General features: G+C 32.5%; 1 protein-coding gene across 1 annotated transcript; it reads right to left on the reverse strand.

The window, feature by feature from the left end:
• Nucleotides 1–126: 126 nt before the first annotated feature.
• Nucleotides 127–18,560, reverse strand: LOC127725835 (uncharacterized). The gene is made up of 8 exons (XM_052233155.1): nucleotides 18,495–18,560; nucleotides 9,685–9,794; nucleotides 8,126–8,278; nucleotides 6,747–6,847; nucleotides 5,252–5,415; nucleotides 4,447–4,461; nucleotides 1,356–1,388; nucleotides 127–330 (listed from the first exon to the last, which is right to left on the reverse strand). Exons 2-8 carry the CDS (start codon nucleotides 9,751–9,753, stop codon nucleotides 278–280), a joined length of 588 nt encoding a protein of 195 aa, XP_052089115.1. The 5' UTR covers nucleotides 9,754–9,794; nucleotides 18,495–18,560; the 3' UTR covers nucleotides 127–277.
• Between the last annotated feature and the right edge of the window lie 3,552 nt (nucleotides 18,561–22,112).

Here is a 22,112-nt window from a genome sequence, read left to right on the forward strand (position 1 = left end):
AGAAAAATTGTATTCATTTACATAGGGCTTTGTAATTAAAAATAATGTTTTATAAAAACATTTATGAAAATATGAAGCACAGTCCGAAGTGGTTGGTTGTTATTTAGCGATGAAAAAGATGAAGAGTGTTATTATGAATATTTTATTAAACAATAAACACGATCAAATTCATAGTTTCAACATATTTTACGATGTGAATGTAAAAATTACACACTCAAAACGTCAATAGGAACAGAATTCTTGATGTCCATGACTTTTTTGTTTCTTGAACTCTTCCTTAGTTTAAATATGTCGTTGCTATAGAACAGGAACCACACCACCACGAACAATCTGAAAGAATATGAAGATTAAAATCGGTCAATAAAAACTCATTGCGTGTAATTAATGATACAACTAAACTGCTTAAGATTTGATACCTTTTTCATCACTAAAAGTGCACATGTTAACGAGAATTTCATTATCAAGAACTATCCAGGATCAATTTAAAACAAACCATATTTACAACAAGGTCGTGTCTCACTGCACTGTTTATGACGTTTCTATATACAATCTTCTGAAGTACATATGTAAAGATTAGAGCTTTGATTTCTTTATCAGCAGGTTGAGTACGTTGAGCTAACTTTAAGTAACTAACTAAATAAAAATATTTATTTAAGAAATAACTAATAACAATTGGCCAACAAACACATGTTATAAAGATATATGTTAAAATTTGAGTTGAGCTGATATTTACAATACATTTGTTTATTGTACAAATTGTTAAGCTTTATTTTCTATATTTGATGATGACATACAAACTGTATATGCTTAAATACAGCACATACTATAGCCAAAAGATAAGTAATATTTACGACTTTGAAAAAAAAAAACCCACATGTGTGCTTTAATTCAAACAAATCTTTAATTGTTTGTTTTGATAAATATTTTTACGCACTGTTTAATGGTTCATAAAGCTTTCAACTGTTATGAGCAATGTTTGTAAAAATATTACTTTCTTCCGTACCAATATAAACTAATGACACACTACGGCTGTTTTTTTTTCAAGATTTGCCATTTGAATTTTTTCACACATTTCACAATTAATATAATTACATATATAACTTTAAAGCTGTTTTTATTAATACCTGAACCCCTCCCCCCCCCCCCCCTGAAAAAATATAAACCATTTATGGTTTCCATTGGACATATTATCTTTGTAAACGACACGTCAGCAATGTCTTTTTACGGGACCTAGCGAAAAATCAGATTACGGTCAGGTGTATAGTCTCCCTTAACCTCCCTCCTATCGTCAGGTGAATACTTTTTTTCAATATCATAATGATTTATTGAATTTCATTTGACTGCTTGATACATACCTCTCATACCTTTTTTCATTGCACGTTTTACGCCTACAAGACACAAATATTTTCATATATGTATATCCATTATTTCTAAATAACATTCCAGCCAATATTGGCAAAAAATATAATTTCGAATTTGCCGATCATTATCAGAGTTTGTCACAGACATAAATCCCTGACGTGCTTCACGTCATTTTACTACATAGATATTTCATGAATAATTTTACTCTGACCACTGGTCAAACGGGTGTCGGTGCAAACAAGAAATATATGTAATATTTTACGGATTTCTATGTTTAATTTCCCCATTCAGGTGCAGTTGCTTAGACCTTTCTACTATTTACACGATGATTGTATGGTTTTTACTGCGTCAGTAATAATGACTTTTGTTGCCAGTTAGTTCAAGTTCAGTTTTCCTGGATTAATCATTTTCCTATGAGTATTCGTAGTTTCTCATATAGCTCTTCACGTTTTTAAGTACGTATGAATCCTTGGCTTTCAATGTTAGGGTATGAGCATGCATGATGAAGGAAAATAAAGAAAAGCGCTTCGCACGCAATGTTTAAAAAGAGTTATTTTTGTTATTCTTTTGTGTTTTGACTTAATGGAATAAGTAGTATGATACGAGCCATTGTGTGACCTTAAAATTGAAAATTAATAAAAATCTTCAATCTTTTCAATATCATGTTGATTGTTTTTAGATTACTGTGGGTTCATTACTATTTGTGGGATACCAATTTTCGTGGAATTCATGGGTTTAGGTAAACCACGAATTTAAATGTTCAACGAAATACACATTTCTGAAAGTTTGTATATAGACTTTGGCAAATCCACGAAATCAAATATCCACGAAAAAAAATCCACAATCACAGCATGATATGTCATTTTATGCATATATTATAAAAAAAACAATGCAAGTATTTACCTGACTTCATCGGAATATTACATTTGGGACCAGTATTGTTGCTAATGGGCTGATAAGTGACATTTATATTAATCATAAAAGGAGGACGGCAGTATGAATATGACAAATAGAACATATTAGATCCGCAGTTTCCTTTTCTTTTAAACATCATTTATTTGTCAATCAAATCTAGAAAGGAAACCCAAGCAACTCAAGCTCTTTAATGTCGTATAAGCTGGAAGAGATATACTTCTTATCCTTCTGAAATATTTCTACCTGAGTACGGATTATTTGTGTTTCAAACGACCATGGATAAGATTTACTTGTCATAGTCTCACATCCGTCCCCTTTTTTTTAATTTTGCCATAACCAAATGCAACTTATCACCGCATTTTTACTTACAATGAGTGCCACAAATGGAACAGGATGTAGGTTAGGGTTCGTGTTACTCAATATTTAGTTTACTGATGTTTGCCTTTAAATTTCCTTGTTTTTCTTTTTGGCCCTGGAGTTGTCTAATTCAAATAAACTTATGGGTTTTGAGTGCCCCCCTTGTACCTACACATTCTTTTACCACATATTTGTTATCGCCTTCGTGTTATATCTATAGTATTATACAAATTTTGAAATTTGAATGGCAAAACTACTTAACATGTAAACTATGCAAATGTATCAAAGTCAATGAACCATGACTGAGGTTGAGGGCCACATATCCCCCCAAAATTTTGTGAATGCTTATATAAATTCCATATAAATATCGTTGACCAACCATTAGTGGTTCGTCTTAAATCGTCCCAATCATTAACTTTATCATGCAAACTATGAAAAAGTATCAAATCAACATAACTTAAGGTAGAGAGATGATAATTTCCATGGAAAAGAGATATGCCAATGTTAATACCACATCCCATCAAACATCATTCAATTCGCATTGTTGGTTCCTTTCAATTACCCTTATCACAAAACAAAACATGTAAATCCAGAAAAGCGCTTCCGACGCACGAATTGTATAAAATGTTATTTTCATGTATAAAGAGAGAGAAAATACCAAGGTTGGCATTTGAAAATCATAATAAAAAAAAAACGAAGATGTGATAGGATTGCCAATAAGACAACTCTCCAATCAGACCAAATGAAGTAGAAGTTAGCAACATAAGGTCACCGTTCAGCCTTCAACATTGAAAAAGTTCAATGAAAACAGACAAAGCCATGAGCAAAAATAAAAAATGCGAAAAGACACAGAACAATTACAAACATAACATAGAAAATTTAAGACTGAGCAGCACGAAGCTCACCAAAAACTTGGGTAACTAAGGTGCTCCGGAAGGATAAACTATTGGCAGTCAATGTAACATTACTGTGGGTACGTTGGCTGAATAACTTCAGTACGTAATACATCTTCCTTACACATATCATTTACTTACCATAAAGGGTTACACTTGATAAAGCATAATCACAAATTTTATTATATTAATTATGGAAACGATTCAGTATGTTGACCATGACTTATTGATAGGGTCATATAATTTCTATGAAAATAGGATTGCCAATGCTAATACATCTAACAGCCAACCCAGCATTTGTGGTTACCCTCAAACTGATGTAATCACACACGTTTATGATTGTTGGTAACGCTGTTGCTGGAAACAGCACGCCTACGATGACTCCGAAACATCGATCTGTAAAACTTTACAAATGACGAATTCAATTCATACCATTTTGCGAATTACATTTATATCATAGCTTTTCCTGTTTGACAGTAACGCTTTATGCAACTGACAGTAAATATTTCAAATATTTATGGTAGTTAGAGGATAATAAATTATTGCATTTGACAAAAATCCAAAAAAATCTGTTGTTTATAAGAATGTACTAAAGAGGCAACCAAAAACTATAAGTCGGAGAAAGACAGACACCATGGCAACAGAACCAGTAGAAACAGTATAAGGAGGACTAAAATTCCATTTTTACCAATATTTCGCGTAATACTTATACATGTCATTTCATTATTGAGCTGCATTTTTCATTTTTCATTTGAATTTCACAAAAAGTGCATTAAACTATTACATGTGATATTTGATTAAATTAAGGTGGTTTAGGCAATTAAAAGACAGACTTGAATACAGTGACCAGCCACACTGTATGATAAAGCTACTCCCAATAATGTTTTATATATAATTAATCTAGTCATATTTTACTTACGGTTCGCATTTTTGACTACAAAATAAACATACACCTTTTTTTTAACATATACGTTTGTTTGTCAAAATTATGACATAGTAGCTAATAACATTATCAAGAGATTCATATTTTTGTACGGACACATCAGCAACTAATGTGTATGACAGATAAGTGTAGAGATCATTGCTCTAACTTAAAAATTGAAATGATTTATTTTGTCATTAATAGAAATGTAGAATGCCATTGAATTTTTGTCAAGTGTCAAATGAACCTTTTAGTGAAATAAAAAAAAATTGTTCACCCTTTTCACTACACATTTAGACAAAATAAGAATATTTTTGTTCAAAAAGATCACCAAATAAAAACAACACATATTTGGAAAAGACCTAAGTCGTTTGTCTTCTTCAGTGTTTGGAGCACACGGCATGTCAATATCAATATATGTATCTAACAGTCATTATTCCGAAAGCGGATTCTAAATAAATTGGTTGTATCTGCTTTCAAGAGATAACAATTGAAGACTTTATAGTAGATGGTTGAAATCAAAGTTTTAATCTTCATAACTTTGTGAATGTAGAAAGATGAATTTATGAAAAAAATGGGTCAAGGTGTGTACAATTTTAATATATGCAGGTATCTTAATAGAAATTAAAGAGCATAAAGTTTCTTTTTTCATCCATTTGTAACTTCCTTGTCAAGTGGAATATAAAGAGAAAAAAAGAAGGAATTCTATGTCCACTGCCCTGGACTGCTTAAGGCTTTTTAAGTCCAAGTGATTTAGAATAAAATATATTTAATTGACGAAAAAGGATAATATATAACATACCTGCTATTATCATACCATCATGGTGAACCCTTTTTCCATGGTAAAGTTTATAACCTCTACAAAAGTCTGCAATTTTTTCGCCAGCCAATTTTAACATTTCATCATGCGTGATGCGATTTGCACGGACCATTATTTCTTCTTTAATTTCATGTTGGAATTGCATCCTGAAAGATCGGTTTGAAAATGCATTATTAAGAAACAATATGTAAATTAGTTGATATAGTAAAATGTTAAGTGATTAAAATTGACGGACATAAGCTAAAATTGTAGAAGTGAATTAAAAAAATCTCGAAGGTTAGAAAATTAGTAGAATGACAGAATACAACTGGACGATTTAATATCGTAGCGACTGTCTTACGAAAAATATTTACTTGTAAAAGTAAAAACCCATTTGAGAAAAACATAAATATTCAAAGGAATTTACACAGTTTGTTACAAGAAAACATATATACAAAACCAACGTTACATAGAAAACACTAGGCAACTCTGCAATAAAATGCTTCATGACAAGTAAGCGTAGACGACAAACTCGCCAAATTGAAGAAAAAAAACCGTCATTTGTATTGTATCCGGTAATGAGTCGATTAACAATGTAAAATATCTAGTGATCTCTTCAATGATATTGGGAGAGGACTATTAAAATATCAATACAGTTTGAATATATAAAGCCATACACATACCAGGATTATGATAACGTATGCATGACGTGTGTTTCGTTAACATAGATTAATCAGTAGCGATCGAATTGATCAGTTCAACGGTCAAATCAATTAACGAAGTTGACATACAATGAAAAAAATCGACTATTTAGTAAACAGATACTTATTAAACTATCTGAATTATTTCTTAGCTTCATGTATAAATGTGCACCTTATAAAAGGGTCATGATTTAAGTGACATGTTTTGAACAGGATACAAGTTTTGATAACCGCTATTGTAAACACATGATAAGACAGGACGGGATCAAATAATATTTAAAAAAGGAACAAGACTAGTTAAAAATACATAAACGGTAATCATGATACATGTATAACTTCGATTTTGAGTAAATGTCTGAATAGTACAGATTAACTGTTCAGTGTTACTACTGCATGGACGCATCATATTTCAACTGTGTATCATGAAATTGACAATTTAATGTAATAACCAGTTTCTCTCATATTTTATGTTCAAATTCCTTTAAAATCAGCGTGCTCATAGATAAGGGTAACATCTTCTATGTTACTGATTTAATCAAAGATACATTTCTTAATTTAAAAGATAACAATATCTATAAAAATTGCCACATTAGAAGTACCCACTAACGAAAAATCAATTATCTCCTACAAAGTAGCTAAATTCTATGTTTGCACCACTGATCGTACGAATCATAAGGTCCACTTACTGAAGTTAACGAAACAATAATATTATAGCTGATTTTGTACAAATCAAATTTGGTCTATTACATTTGTAACTTGTTTGTCCTTCATATTTGAAACAGAAACCTGAAATTAACCTTTTAATTTTGTCGAGCAGATCCACTGAACCACTGTAAGTTTCCTTTGTATCTAGTATTAGGCAAATACCATAATCTATGTTCTTGATGGCAACTTTTTTCTGTAAATAAGAAGAATAAATGTACAGAATAAGATGTTTTATTTCTATTAAATGGGCTCACGAAGAGCATATGTGCATGCATCAACCTTCAATTATCTTCAGTAGAATACGTTTCCTCCTTATGTGGCACCTTAATAAAAAAATAAGTGATCTTTTTTTCAATTACATGATATTTTACAGTTCGGATTCTGTTTACAAATATCCTATCGAGATTCGACTCTCACGTATTTGACTAAAGAAGACATATTGGTTTTAATTTAATCTGTGAATGTAAACAGAATGAAAAGAAATAAAACTTATTTCTCAAAGGTGAATGAAATTTTATGCAAAATGAATATAATTATAATGCTGTTACGGGAAGTAATAGAATTGAGAATGGAAAAGGGGAATGTGTCAAAGAGACAGCAACCCGACCAAAGAGCAGAAACCAGGTTAAAGCCACCAATGGGGCTTCAACGCAGAGAGAAAAATCCCGCACCCGGAGGCGGGCTTCAACGGGCCCTAAAACAATAATTCAGTTATACTAGTTCAGCGAAATGGACACCAAGTCTTTAACTACGGTACTCTATTAACTATTCAACTGACTGTATATGTATCATGGAGATATTACAATAATCAGCATAATTACAAAGCTAGACCAGAAAGTTTTCGAAATACTGCATAATATAGATTATACGAAAATATCAAGAAAACCGAGCGACGTGTATGCAACGATTAAAGCGAACTTTACTACAGTATTCGATTCAATTTTTAACTGACCGTATTTGCATCATGGATATAATACAATAACATCATTAACATTTACAAGTCGAAGAAAAACTGAAAAATTGAAATACATCAATTTACAAATAATAGGAATTAACCTGGTTTATCGGGCGACATATTTGCAATAATAAACGACCTAAACTGAATTGTTTTAAGAATATGATTCAATGATAGCTAAGTCAACAGTTGTTAATCGATGTACAAATCTTCTAAATCCATTCAGAAAATACAAATCATATTGAAAATAAAACTTGAAGGAATCGCAAAACAATCGCGACCGGGTGCATCGACAGGATAAACGTCTTCAACTGTGAAATCATCATCCGCCGTGAGTCGATGGCTATGGGCTTGTTAAGCGTGCATCATTCGTCATAAATAGAGTATGCATCATTTTATTTTATTTTATCGGGTGTAGAACATGGTATTCGAAATGTTATATAGATATCTGTAACATCACACATTTAGTGTTAATTGACCTTAATACGTATAACTGAATACAGTCTATAATCAAACCTTTTCAAAATCATGAAGATTAATTGATTGGCACCAGAAGCCTTTCAGCTGAGACACGTCCCCGACATTGACAGTCATTACATTTCTCTCCTTGTCAACAACAACATCCTCATTGACTTTACCACCAGGTACCTTGATATTGATCCGGTATGTCTGTTAGTTTGAAAAACATTATATATATATATATATATATTAAATATTGGTGTTGTTTTGTACACTTTTTAGCCGTTTATACGATATATATATATACATATGTTACAGTGAATTTGTAGAATCAGGGATTAAGTATAATCCCTGAAATTTTCACTGGTAACTTTAGTGATTATATATAATTACTAAAATTTTCAGGAATTATACATAATCACTAGAAAAAATGTCAGGGATTATACATAATAACTGGAATGAAGTGACAATGAATAAATTTGTTTTCTATAAATTCATATTTATACATCTTTAAAACATGAATATCAAAATCTAAAGCACAATATTCTAATACAATCATTGTAAATTTGGATGACATCTACTATGAGGGGTCCCTCATTTCTTTATTCTTTTATTTTTTACATCTATTTTCTGTATACTGTAAATTTTAACTCAGTGTTCCCGTTTTTCCTTTGTTTTCTTCTGATAGTTGATGTGTTTCCCTCGGTTTTAGTTTGTAACCCGGGTTTGTTTTCTCTCAACCGATTTGTGACTTTTGAACGCCGGTATACTACTGTTGCCTTTATTTAGCACACTATTATTCTCTATTCTTATTTTTATGTCTATTTTTGTGTATTCTTTGATCTTTAGCTCTTTTTTTTTTGCACTGTTTGTCCGTTATTCTCTATTCTGTAAACCCCATTCAGACCCTTTACTTTTGAATATTTGCTCTGCTTTTCCCTTTTTGTTAAACATAAAGAAAACCTTAGCCTTCACCTATGAATCTGATTTTACTGCACTTTGAAGAGAAATAAGTGTTCATTTAAAACATCTGAAGGTGCTCAAACTGATTCCTTCTGTATCATTGGAGCCTTATTTCATGATTCGTAGTCATGCATTATCCTTTTCAGCCCTTTTATGAACGATGGCCATTATGTTTTTGGGGTCTCCCTTTCCACGATCAACATGAGGAATCGGTATCACAGAATTGTGTTCAATCTGTCAAGCCTGTGTTCTGTTTGTGTTTCTGGGTGTTTAGTTGTATTTATTTGCTTAGTTTGAAATCCTTGTTCGTAAACTTTCATCCCTTTTGTTTTACAGCAAATTACATGATCTGTGCATTTTTGTTGGTATTATTAATTTCAATTTAAAATACTTATCTGTTTATGAGTTAATGCGATTTAACTTGCACAGTTAAATAGAGTATCAACAGGAAAAACTGTTCACTTTAATGATATTTGATAAATATAACGTTTGTTTGATGGATTAATGGCTGGAATATTCTGTCAAGGCTTGTTTTGATATATCAAATATCCTGAAGTAAAATTTAGTGATTTTTCGTGACCTCAATTAATTTTAGAGCTTAAATAAACATTCTTTAGAATAATTGTTTGCTTTTTGCTAGCAAATATACAAACCTGTATATCGTCGTAGCTCATTACTGAAATGATTGACAATGTCACTGGAAAAATTACTGCTAGAAACATATTCGACACTTCTGGTTTTTATGTTACAGTCAATAGCCGTTCTGATTGAAAAAAAATAAACACTTAAGCACTGAGGAATCTTTGTCTTAGATAAAATATTGTTTAAACTTATAAGGCACAGTTCACTTGAAGCATTCAATATAATGCATTTCATTGTATTAACTATTGTAGATATATATATATATATTTTCGAAAATTAAACAGAAATTAGCGTACCTTTGTAACGAAAAAGCAGTAACTAATGATATTTGTTTGGAATCATGCCACACCACCTTATTTTCTATAGATATCATTCAATATAATGCTTAGTTCTCGTGTAATTCTATTGATTTTGGAAAAAACTAGATTTGAAAAGGAAAAAAAAGAAAGCAGTGCTATGAATGTCAACTGCTCCTCATGGGTAATTTTGGCGTAGTATATGGTTCGAAAGTATTGTATACTGCAAATGCAAAAGAAAAATGAATAACAGATTTGTAACTTATCTTCCGTTTATGTTGTATTTCTAAAGTTAGGGGGTTTGCATTTATCTTGAGGTTCATTAACTGTGTTATACTTGTGTAAAGAAATTAACGTCTTGCTAGTTGACATGCTTTATGATTCTATAAATTCGTAGCTAGGTAATAATAGCGTTACGTTACATTACGATAAAGGGCGCGAAACTTCTACATTACTTTAAGTCCTAAAGTCTCTTGTCCCATATTCACGACATTCTAGAGGCCTCAAAATTCTAAAGACATTAAATTATTTTCAAAAGATAAATAATCAAAATAGTTAAAAATCTATAAATATATCATACTGAAAGTTTTTGTGTACGCTCACTGTCTTTCACAAAAATCACTCAACTATAGTTCTAAGGGATATAACTTCAAAATTGGTCATGTGGTAACAAATCCTCTAGAAGTCCGTACTTTTGCAAAACGAATAAGTCCATCATCTCCTTTGATAACGTCTTCTATCATTGCTCTCCATAAAAGTCGTGGTGATTCATTTTCTATTTAAAAGACATCACCAATACCAACTTGTCCATCATTTTTCCGGAGGCTCGATGATATTATCGTAATCCAGTAATGTATTCGTTATAACAACGTTTTGCAAATTGGTCTTCCAACAGTCTTTTTCTTTCAATTAGTTTGTTTGCAGTGGTTGTATCAAGTTCTTGAATATTTGGGTTGTGTATGTCTTTGTGCATCTCTGTCTTCAAAATAATCCTTCCATGTAAAAGATAAGATGTGTCAGTGGTTCGGGATCTCTTTTGCCTGAAGATATATATGTAAGTGGGCGATTGTTTATTATAGTTTCAATCTCCGTAAGTATTGTTTTCAAAGATTGCTCGCTGACGAGTGCTCTACCAAAAACTTTCTTTAATGTCATTTTGGTCAAGGCGTTTAGACGGAATTAGACGTTCCCACCATCTGCCATACCAAGGCGCTTCCTTAAAAAAAATTGTCCAGTTGATGTACAAATTCAGCAGACTTTGTAATTCATTTGATGCGGCTACAAATATAGGTGCGTTATCGGAATAAACAGGTGTTCCTTTTGGACTGATTAAACGCCTAAAAGTGTTCAATGATAAATCAGGTACAATTTTCAAATGTATAGCTCGTATACATGCACATGTGAATAAACATATGTATACCTTCCGAGCTTGTGTTTAAGTATCCTTGATGTGTACAGGTCAGACAAAATCTATCCCGATAGTACAAAATGGTATGGTGTCTTTTACTCGATCCGTTGGTAGTGGTGGCGGTTCCGGTCTGTTATACGGTTTACCAATTATGTTCTGGCATTGTATTCATTAACGCAAGATAATGTTCACACATTGTCGAATTGTCGGTATCCAGTATGAATGTCTAATCTGTATTATTATCTGTCGGACTACTGCATGTATATTTCGAAGATGTACGTCCATTATTAGAACATCGGAGAGTTTGTGGTTTTTTGGCAATAAAAGAGGAAACTTTGCATTTTCTTCTAGAGTGGAATTTTGTATTCTGCCTTTACATCTTATGATTCCATTTTGATCCAGATATAAATGTAATTGTTGTACAAACGATAATGATTTAATTTTCGGAATAAATGTAATAATTTCTAGCTCTTTCACGAACCTTTCCTGTTATGTCACATTGGTCCATACATCCATAGATAATGCAATTTCCTCCTTGTTAGTAGTGCCTTTAGCTTTCTGTCACCTTGTGAACTCCTAAGTCGATACGGTTGCTTCTTCTTACAGTTATGACATATCTACGATCTGTGTTATTCCCTGTGGATCACTTGGGACTTTGTCGTCAATTATATGCGTCTCTGTTCCTGTGATATTGGCTACCTTAGTGCTAATTTCACATGTGTGGTCCACGTCGGCCATTTACTCTCGTCTGTTATTAATTGTGGTCTATGCATCCATAAATGTGAATCCTCAAATGGCGATGCACGTGTTTCAAGATCAGCTAGATTCATTTCTGAAGGTACATATTTCTATTCGTAAGTTTCAATAATATCTTTAATTTCGCTAACACGCTTTTTTACAAACTTGTTGAACGGATTCGATGAAGCAAGCCAATGTAGAACTAGTTGAATATTGCTCCAAAATGCTGCTCTTTTTATCCCTAAGTTTTTGGTTACATCTTTTGCAATTCGAGCTCCTATCACTGAAACCATTAATTCTAGTTTTTGTAAAGTCATTCCTTTGAACGGTGCAACACGGTTCTTTCCAATAACGATTGATGTTACTGTGCCTTTACTCAAGTGAACGGGGGCTCCATATGCTTTCTGCCTTGCATCAACAAAAATGTGAAGAGTAGAGTTACTGGTTCCTCATCTTGGTTTGCAAAATAGTATTTCTGTGATTTAAGTTTTGAAGTTGTCTGTAAAATGTCATTCTTTACATTGGTCCATGCGTTTTCAACTTTTTTTTTCGATAGTGTTTCGTCCCAAGCATATCCTTTTTTCAAAAGTTCTTGAATAAGTATTTTTGCTCAAAAGGTGATCAGTCCGAGTAGTCCTAACGGATCCTAAATAGCAGAAGACATTCGCAAAAGTTCCAGTGTTGTCAATTGTTTCGTTTCAGCAAAGCTGAGTGTATCTGAGTCCGCATTCCAGCTCATCTCCTCCTTGTCTGCATCAAGTTTTTCAGACTGTGCCACATCTCTTAGTTTGTCACTGTTTAACATCTATGATCGTAAGTATAAGCCTCCATGTGTAAGTAATTCTTTCGATCCCTTAAAGTATTTATTGCTGATTCTTAGGAGTCCATTCTAGTTAATACATTATCAACATATAAGTCACTTTGTAGAGCATGTAGAGCTGTAGATACTTTGTTCGGATTCATAGATATATGTTTCATCAATGTCGCATTTAGAATGAACGGAAAACACTTCGATCCCAAAAGTACAACTACCCTTCCGGAGCACCTGAGATCACCCCCAGTTTTTGGTGGGGTTCGTGTTGCTTAGTCTTTAGTTTTCTATGTTGTGTCATATGTACTATTATTTGTCTGTTTGTCTTTTTATTTTTGGCCATGGCATTGTCAGTTTGTTTTCGATCTATGAGTTTGACTGTCCCTCTTGTATCTTTCGTCCCTCTCTTTTAAATCTGTACATTGTTAAATCGTTTATTGGATCATCTGAGTCGGACAACCTAAATAATCTTGTGGCGTCTCTGTCTTCATTGTCAAGTCTTACTTGTAAAATGCCTATTGTATGACTGTTGTGATTCCATATTTTCCTAATCTAAATCTTGTAAGAATGTTTGTTAGTTTATTCAAAATAAGTGGCGCTGAAGATAGGCAGTCATTAAGGCTTGGAAATCTTGATTTCCACGGCAACTGCTGTCCTAAAATATTCTAATAGGGGTCGTGCTTGATTCATTTTTCACGGGATAGTGTGGTATATAGTGGATTCCTCCATTTTCGCGATCAATTTCTGTAGAGGGTACCTTTTCTATGAAGTCTTGCATCTCCTGTTCATTGATTATCTTATCGTATAAATGTAACATATCCGAGCGGGTCTTGGCGAACCTAGCTATAACATCCTGGGTCCTCATTCTTGCTATATATTCATTTGTAGGTAACTCTCGGCGATCTGGTTTCCATGGAAGTTTGGAGATATATTTATTTTACCGAAAAGTTATGTTAGAGTTTTGGTACTGAATCATAAGTTTTGTACTTGTTTTGTATTTTCATTTTTGAGTCCGTCTCTAATCCGCTCGACTCATTCTCCCAACATTTCTCTAAATCGCACTTCACGAGTTTGTGCTTAACTAAACATTCATCAATGTAGATTACCATTGTCTAGTGTTAAAATCTGTGTTCATCGGTCCTGATAGTAAATAGCCGAATTTGGATCTAACTGCTATCGGTCCGTCACCTCGAACGATTTCATCCTTTAAGACCAGTAAGAATCTGCTCCAAAGAGTAGTGAAATGTTGAACTTTTCATTATGTGTGACTGGGTGAGCAAGTAGAAATCATCTTATATATGACAAGCTATTGATGTGTACACGTTTCTTCATATGTATCGGTGTGGCAATTTTTGGAACAATTATTTCCTTCATTGGAATTCCTTCTCTGCTTTCGGTCTCAATTGATAATGTCGCTTTCTCTAGGTTGCGTACCTCACCCATTTATCCACCAAATGCTGAAACTTTCATACTTATTATACCATTCGATGTGATATGTAGTTTTTCTATTTACTGTTAATAAATAAACGAGTTTTGGGCGCCTTCGTCGAGTAGAATGTCATCGCGAGTTGGTTGACCGTTATGGAATATCCGTTTCACAGATGATAGCGGATATGTTCCCATTGTCGTAACTACAATCCCGTCCCCCTTTTCCCGAATGTGACCTACTAAATTAGACTTATTACCGGGTTTGTACTTACATGAGCGACACGACGGGTGCCACATGTGGAGCAGGATCTGCTTACCCTTCCGGAGCACCAGAGATCACCCCAAGTTTTTTGTTGGGTTTGTGTTGCTCAGTCTTTAGTTTCTATGTTGTGTTTTGTGTACTGTTGTTTGTTCTGCTGGTCTTTTACTTTTTTTTAATCCATGGAGTTGTCATTTTATTTTCTACTTATGAGTTTGAATGACTCTGTTGGTATCTTTCGCATCTCTTTCATAACACTTTCATCATGATGCTAAACGGGCGCTATAGCAGTTTTTTTTATAAAATTTCGGTATGAGCTGGAAAGGCAGAATGCATATCGACGCTCCTTGTTTGTGTACTACTTAGTACATCTCCATGGACAAGTTTTGTTTAGGTTATCACCATTTATAATGGAATTTTTAATTTGAAAAGTATTACGGCAAATGCTGCTATTATGTTTATTACCTCAATATCGGAAACTATATTGTGATTTACATTCAGAAATCTCATGATTAAATGCGGACATTTGTACCATTGATCTTTGTACATTCATTTGGGTGATGCGAGTTTTGACAAAATAAACAAGGCCTTTTAGTCTTATGTCTACCATTGTCTTTACTATCTTTAGAACCGGTTGACCTCCATCTTTTAATTGTAGCTTCTGTTACGAAAGATGTGGTTGGTATAATATCGGTTTCAGTAGGATTGGCGTTTTGGCCTCTTGAATACAAATTTCTTTCTTTATGGCTTTGCGTAAACTTGAAATTTCCCAATCATCATTACCATAGTACCGAGTAATGTTTTGTCTGACAAGTTTGTTGAGAATTATTGGTACTAATAGGCTTCCGTACGATTCCTGATATCGACTCATTCCTTCTCTTGTGTCACTGAACGATTTCAGTACCTTAATTCCAGGCGTTGGTGCAGGCAGATTTGGCAAGTATTGCATGTATGCGTTTACGATTTTGTGTTGTTGGCCAAAACTCTCATGTAGAATTAGTATTGCTAGGTTTTAATTTTTACTTACTAGTATTTTGCGTTCTCGATATACACTGGCTAGCTTCTCCGTAAAGTTGGAATTCAAAAACAATAATCTTTGTACGTCACTCAATTACGGATTTTCATGAACGGCAGAATTGTATAAACCCCAAAAAGCTGACCATTCCAGCAGATTTCCGTAAAAAGTGGGCATGTTGAGTTTAGGCAATTTGTTGTAATTATTAGATGATATAGATTTGGGCATGTTTGATGGCTTATGCTTGTTTGTTCTGAGTTCCAATTTATCGGATTTGAATGTTATTGCACGCTGGGGTTTTTGTATAAGAAATATGGTGCTTTAGGGTTTAATGGTGATTGATTTTTTAGCTGACTTACTTCTTTGATGTAGTTCTCAATTTTGGTGATTCCTGTCGGATTGTCCAACTCGTATCTGTCGACTTCTTCGATTTCTATGTTTATTCTTTATTCTTCTTCGTCTTCAATTATTTCCATAATCTTATCATTCAGATCGAACAATGTCTTTTGCTTCGTTTTTATCAGCTCCATCATGTTGTTGTGATTCTTCTGTCGGATCTCCTTTCTTTAGTAGCTTTAATACTGCTCTTCTATGTGCTGCTCGGATTGCTTTGAGTTTTTGTCACGGATCCATTATCTTAAGGGTTATTACCTTTGTTATTCTTGTGTTTAGAAAATAATGTCTTGCTAGTTGAGATGCTTTATGAATCTATAGATTTTTGTAGATACGTAACATAAGCGTATCGTTACGTTACAACGGTGTTCGCGAAACTATTACATTACATTACATTCTAAAGTCTCTTGGCCCATATTCACGACAGCATTCCTCAAAGGACCGAAACAGTTCACGAAATAATTTGGACATTTGTCAAAATAACGATACACGATAAGGAGAAAAAGTTTTAAATCAGTCTTTAATTGCACGAAAAATGTCTTGGAGGCACCAAAATTCAGAACTACATCAAAGAAGTAAGTCAGCTAAAAATCAATCACCATGAAACCCTAAAAGTTATAACACGCTGAAATCCTATAATTTGTATATTTTATAACATTAAAGCAAAGATTCAAGATGAACTTGTCCATAAGAGATTATCGTATGTCGACCTCTAATATATCATATTATAATATTTCCATTGATAAGCTTCAAATTGCGGAATACATTTTATCAAGAGAGTTAATAGGCTTGGCAAAGGAAATCTAATAACTGGAAATCGTACATAAATAAAAAATAAAAAAACAACAATCAAATAACACCCGATTACATAAAATGGAAATCTGATAAAATAATTTGAGATGTTGTATGATTGCCAATGATATAACTATTCAACAGAGTCCAGATAAAGTGAGGTTTAAGCAATTATATGTCATCGTACGGCCTTCAACAGTGAACAAAACATATACCGTATAGTCAGATTTAAACGACTCCGACATGTAGTATAACAATGTCTTTTGAAATATCCAAAACGACTGGGTATTTTTCATAATACTCTTCCTCATACATGCAATACAGGCATCACCTGTCTTATGATTACAAGTCGTATCAGGAAGCATAGGCCATGACATTATCAGAACATAACAAAAAAGGTAAAGGATAAGTGTGGTTAAAATCTGGGACCTTTTAATGTCTCATATTATTTGAAAATAATGACATCCCATGCTCTTTAAGGCGATAGTTTGATCTATTTTAAAAGTATATATCATTTTAAAGGTATTTCATTTAAAATTAACTACAGTGGTTTTCGAGTTATAAGTATATTGTGTGAGTGAAATTGCCATCATTAGTACATTTTTGGGAAAATCTTAAGAAACAATATGGTGTATCGTACTACGCTTGATGCAGTGGTATAATCGTTATCGATAAACCACAAATTCAAGATGAATTCTCAACATCCTGTTTTGTTAGTTAACACTCAATTATTTCATTATTGTATAGTATATTACAAAACACAAGTATATCAAAACAATTGAAAATAATTGCGTGTCAATGAATTAGATTGTTTTATTCTAATGGTTGAGACTATATTGTTAAAATAATTCATTATTAAATGTCTGCAAGTATAAATTTGAGAAACACTAGTCTACTAACAATTGCAGAATCGTGGTTAAAGTGACATTTTCCTCTTCATTTATTCTTAGTAATACACTTAATTTACAGTAAAAGTTTAAAAAGTATCGAAGAAAATCATTACTCCGTCAAGAATTAATTTGATGAAATCAAATTGTGGAATTGATTTGATTGAACATTCCGGAATAAAAACCATTACATAAAACATGTGCGCAAACAAAAATAGGGCGATGACATTGGATTTCAATCATTTTTTTATTAATGACAAATTAGTTAGAAAGATTTGTTTTATAGATTTGAGCATGAATGTATCCAACCATCATAGCGCATGAAATACATTAAGCAGATTGTTACATATTCATTCGAAAGAAGTTATAATCTTTACCATCAGAACAATAACGTTTGACTAGACAAGTGGGACCTCCAAAGTACCCAATAGTGATTGTCTATTGACGTCAAGATGCGAATAAAGCATGCAATATTGATTGTTTAGTGAATGCAGTTTTAAAGGTAAATTTATCATTCAAGTAATTTACCATAATATGAAATTTTAGATTCTTTGTTCTTATTTTGAAAGAAAATTCTTCCGTTTTTAAGTTTTGTCCTGATTGCTGCACATGTCGAAGCATATTGTATGTATTTGTTTTGTTTTGTGACTTGTGTTTTATTAATAAATCCTAATAATAATTTTAATTTTTCATAAAAAACGCATCTTCAAACTGAGGTGTCTAATTCGTCTAGGTTTGTTTACGTAACAAACCATTTCGTTCTTAGAATGATAAACAAATTGTAATTCACCTACCTTAAATGGTTATCCCTGCTTGAATACAAGAGAGTACTGAGCCCATATAGTTGCATCTTATTTAACATAATTATCATCGATTTATTTTTGACACGTTGTTAAAAAAGTCTTTGAAATTGGAATGCTGTCAAGTTTGCAGAAATCTCCAATACATACTGTAAACAGATATATCACGTTTTAATGATGTTCTGTATATGCAGAAACTATACAAAGGATTAAGTTAAAAGAAGTGCTGTCTTTCAAAAGACAAGTGGATGGACTACTGTATATGCTTTTTTTAATAATGAGACTACTGACGATATTTATTATTGTAAATTTTCTTCTTCATTATTTGAGTTCGCTCATACTGATCTTTGGCTCGAAACATCTCCGATAATTGCCATCTACTGCAGCAACAACATATAATTATCCTGGATTTAAATAATTAAATACATAATACCAGCGCTTGCATTACATGGAATTTGACGTAAATGTCAATGTATACAACAAAGAGGCACAAGTTATTATGAACGTCAAGAAAAATGTACAGTTTCAAAATATAAGTAAAATAGTAAAAATCAATAATAAAAATAACAAGAAAAAAGAAAAATCCGGATAACAAACATTCTTTATCAATAACAGCTGTCTGATGTGATTTGCGACTGAAAAAAGAAAGATAATAGCGAAGGGACATTAAAAAACCATAAGTCCAATAAAACAGACAGCACCATGACCAAAAACAAAAACAAAACATAAGATCTATAAAAGACAATACAGAAATCCTTATATTAAGTAACTCGAACCCAATCAATATCGGATATGACTGCTCCACTAGCGACACCGCCAATTTTATTCTTGTTGGAATACATTAATGAGTCATTAAACACTGAACAGTGCTTGTCAAAAACAAAAATACTGATTTTTCTTTTGTAATGTACTTTTGGATTCATGCAATTGGAGGATCAATAAAATGTGGGGTACAATTTTCTTATAACCTAAAGGGAAACCATGAATATAATGATATAATATCAGTGGAATATATTAACAAAAGTAAGAGAAAAAAATCAAGGGGTCTTTTAAGAAAGTATGACAGGAATAAAAAGAGATTTGACATATACGTCTTCGAGATAACTTGCAAAGAATTAGAAAAAAAAACATAAACAGAGCTGCATACAGTCTTATTCAATAGACCAAATAGGTTTCTATACATTTTGTCTGCTGTTTTGAGTCAACTTTTCTTCGAGCGCCCCTGATGAGTCTTATGAAGAAAAAAATGAGCTTCTGACGTACTGAAACTATATATATAAGCCTGATATCCCTGTATTGTCGCTTGTCTATAAAAGTTTATTTATTGAATAGAAATAATATCAAAGATCAGCTATACATTGATTATTAGCAGTGTTTTTTACTAAATACAATCAATCAAACGATCCCCATGGAAGGAATAGGTGTATTCAAGACTGCAATAGTACAAACTTGGAATATATAGGTGTAATGTACCTGTCAAAACCAGGTACCTGTCAGTAGCACATATGGTCAGTGTCAATTTGTTGTAATGTGATAAAATTGTCTTGCCTGAGGTTAACATATAAATTTTGTTGTGTTCATAAAATTGACATTTTTCTATATTTTGCTATTTATAATATGTAGGACCCGGAGGTGCGATGGACACGCTGAAGTGCGATGATCACGGTGACTTGCGATGGTATACATCGAAGTGCGATGATAAACACCGAATTGCAATAGCCCTTCACTGATGTGCGAGGATCTATATGACGCTTATGGCTATTTTATAAACTACAGATGTGTAATTATTATGAGAAGTAGGTTTTGTTATCAGAAAGTATCTAAATGTTCATTCATTATTGTCCATAAATCATATATGGTATGTTTGTATCGATGATATATATGTGTATGGTTAAAATCGTTGAAAGAATTATCATCTTTAAATAAGCCTGTTTACCATCCACATTAGGATTATGTGATAATCGTATACTGTTTGAATGCCATACAAGTGAAACACATCCGTGGTAATCTACAACAAAGCTATCCAGAACGGTTAACCAAATCATGATAGCGTTCGTTACTCTTTCGAAAAGATTTACGTTTATCTATATCTTTAATATACATATCTTTAAACGGTAACGGTGTATGTAACATATGAAATACAAGAATATAGTTTATATTATGTAGTGTCCTTAGTTAAAGTTTAATTTAATAAGAGGTTGTCCTTTTTAAATTTGCTGCAGGTCTACATAATACTACAGTTAATCTTTACTTTGTTCTTCTCATGCGTTCCACTTTTGCCGTAGTATTATGATACAGAGACTGTGAAGAGTCTGTCTGTGGAGCCGTATGCATTTAGAAAATGCCACAATCCATCGTACGCAAAACAAAAATTAAGGGATCCGCTACACATTGTTCAACCAGACTTCTGTCTTCAAATCACTTCCCCTTTCCCGTTGTATTTAAAGTGCATAAACCCCTTATTAACTTGTTCCAATAAGGAATATGCATAAAATATTGGCGACTGAAATTTGAACATCAAACATCAATCAATTTATTGATCTTATTTTGTCTAGAGGGTGTTTTAATGAGGTATAATAACAACTTTTACTTGTGGTTTGTGACAGTTACTGTATTCAACAATTTGATATCTCCACTAACATGATTCAAAATACCATCGAAATGAGTTTTGAAAACAAATACATTTCACTTTCGTACGATGCTTAACATTAATAAATAATTAATTGCAAAACAGCCAAAATATTTATTCTTGTCTTTAAGCTGACAGTCGTTAGCCATACTGTAACATCACTTAGCGTAAATTATCGGCCAACATGAGAGACTATATAAGTATAAAAGTTATAAAGTCTCATAACATAATTGTCTTTTATAATAAAATGTATTGGAGTAGACAAAAATGATTGAATAAATTCGCTCAAAGATCAATATCGTACTCTATAGAAGAAATATATATTGTAATGGGGTCTAACATTTTTCATTTATATCAACTTTATGACTTTTCTTTGCAATATAATATTCTTACGACGGATATTGTTAAATTCTGTTTTTAAAACTTACAATTTTAGGGGTAAGTTCCTTTTATTTAGTTTTTTTGCTACTAGAAATAAGAGATTTATGAATAAGCTTTTTAAATAGAAACCAAGGCGCAGTTCCTTTGCTTTTTATTTCGTCAAGTGCGTTGTTGTATTTAGTGTCATGATCACAGGCGCTTGGGATATGGGTACTACTGTACTGTGTTACAAAAAAATATAGTATGTTAGTATTTAAATCGTATAAGCAATTTCATATCTCCACTAACATGATTCAAAATACCATCGAAATGACTTTTGAAATCAAATACATTTAACTTTGGAAGATGCTTAACATTTATAAATAATCAATTCAAAGATGCCAACATATGTTAATGTTTGTCTTCAAGTTGACAGTCGTTACCCATACTGTGACATCACTAAGCTTAAATGTTTATTATCAGCCAATTAAAAAACCTATTAAAAGTAATATTCATACAATAAAGATGTTCTTTCTTGAAATCAATTTATTATAATCATACCAATATTCACAATACAAATTCACAAGTAGGCGTATTTTATTAAAAGCAATATACTTAAAAGG

The sequence above is a fragment of the Mytilus californianus genome, unplaced genomic scaffold (genome assembly GCF_021869535.1).
Source record: "Mytilus californianus isolate M0D057914Y unplaced genomic scaffold, xbMytCali1.0.p SCAF_15, whole genome shotgun sequence".
Lineage (NCBI taxonomy): Eukaryota > Metazoa > Mollusca > Bivalvia > Mytilida > Mytilidae > Mytilus > Mytilus californianus.

Excerpts from the sequence above, each read along its gene's own strand:
- LOC127725835 (XM_052233155.1), bottom strand. The coding sequence starts at position 9,753 with ATGTTTCTAGCAGTAATTTTTCCAGTGACATTGTCAATCATTTCAGTA. Across the intron at positions 8,279-9,684 it reads TGAGCTACGACGATATACAG|ACATACCGGATCAATATCAA; the intron begins GTTTGTATATTT and ends TCAAACTAACAG. Across the intron at positions 6,848-8,125 it reads ATCTTCATGATTTTGAAAAG|AAAAAAGTTGCCATCAAGAA; the intron begins GTTTGATTATAG and ends TCTTATTTACAG.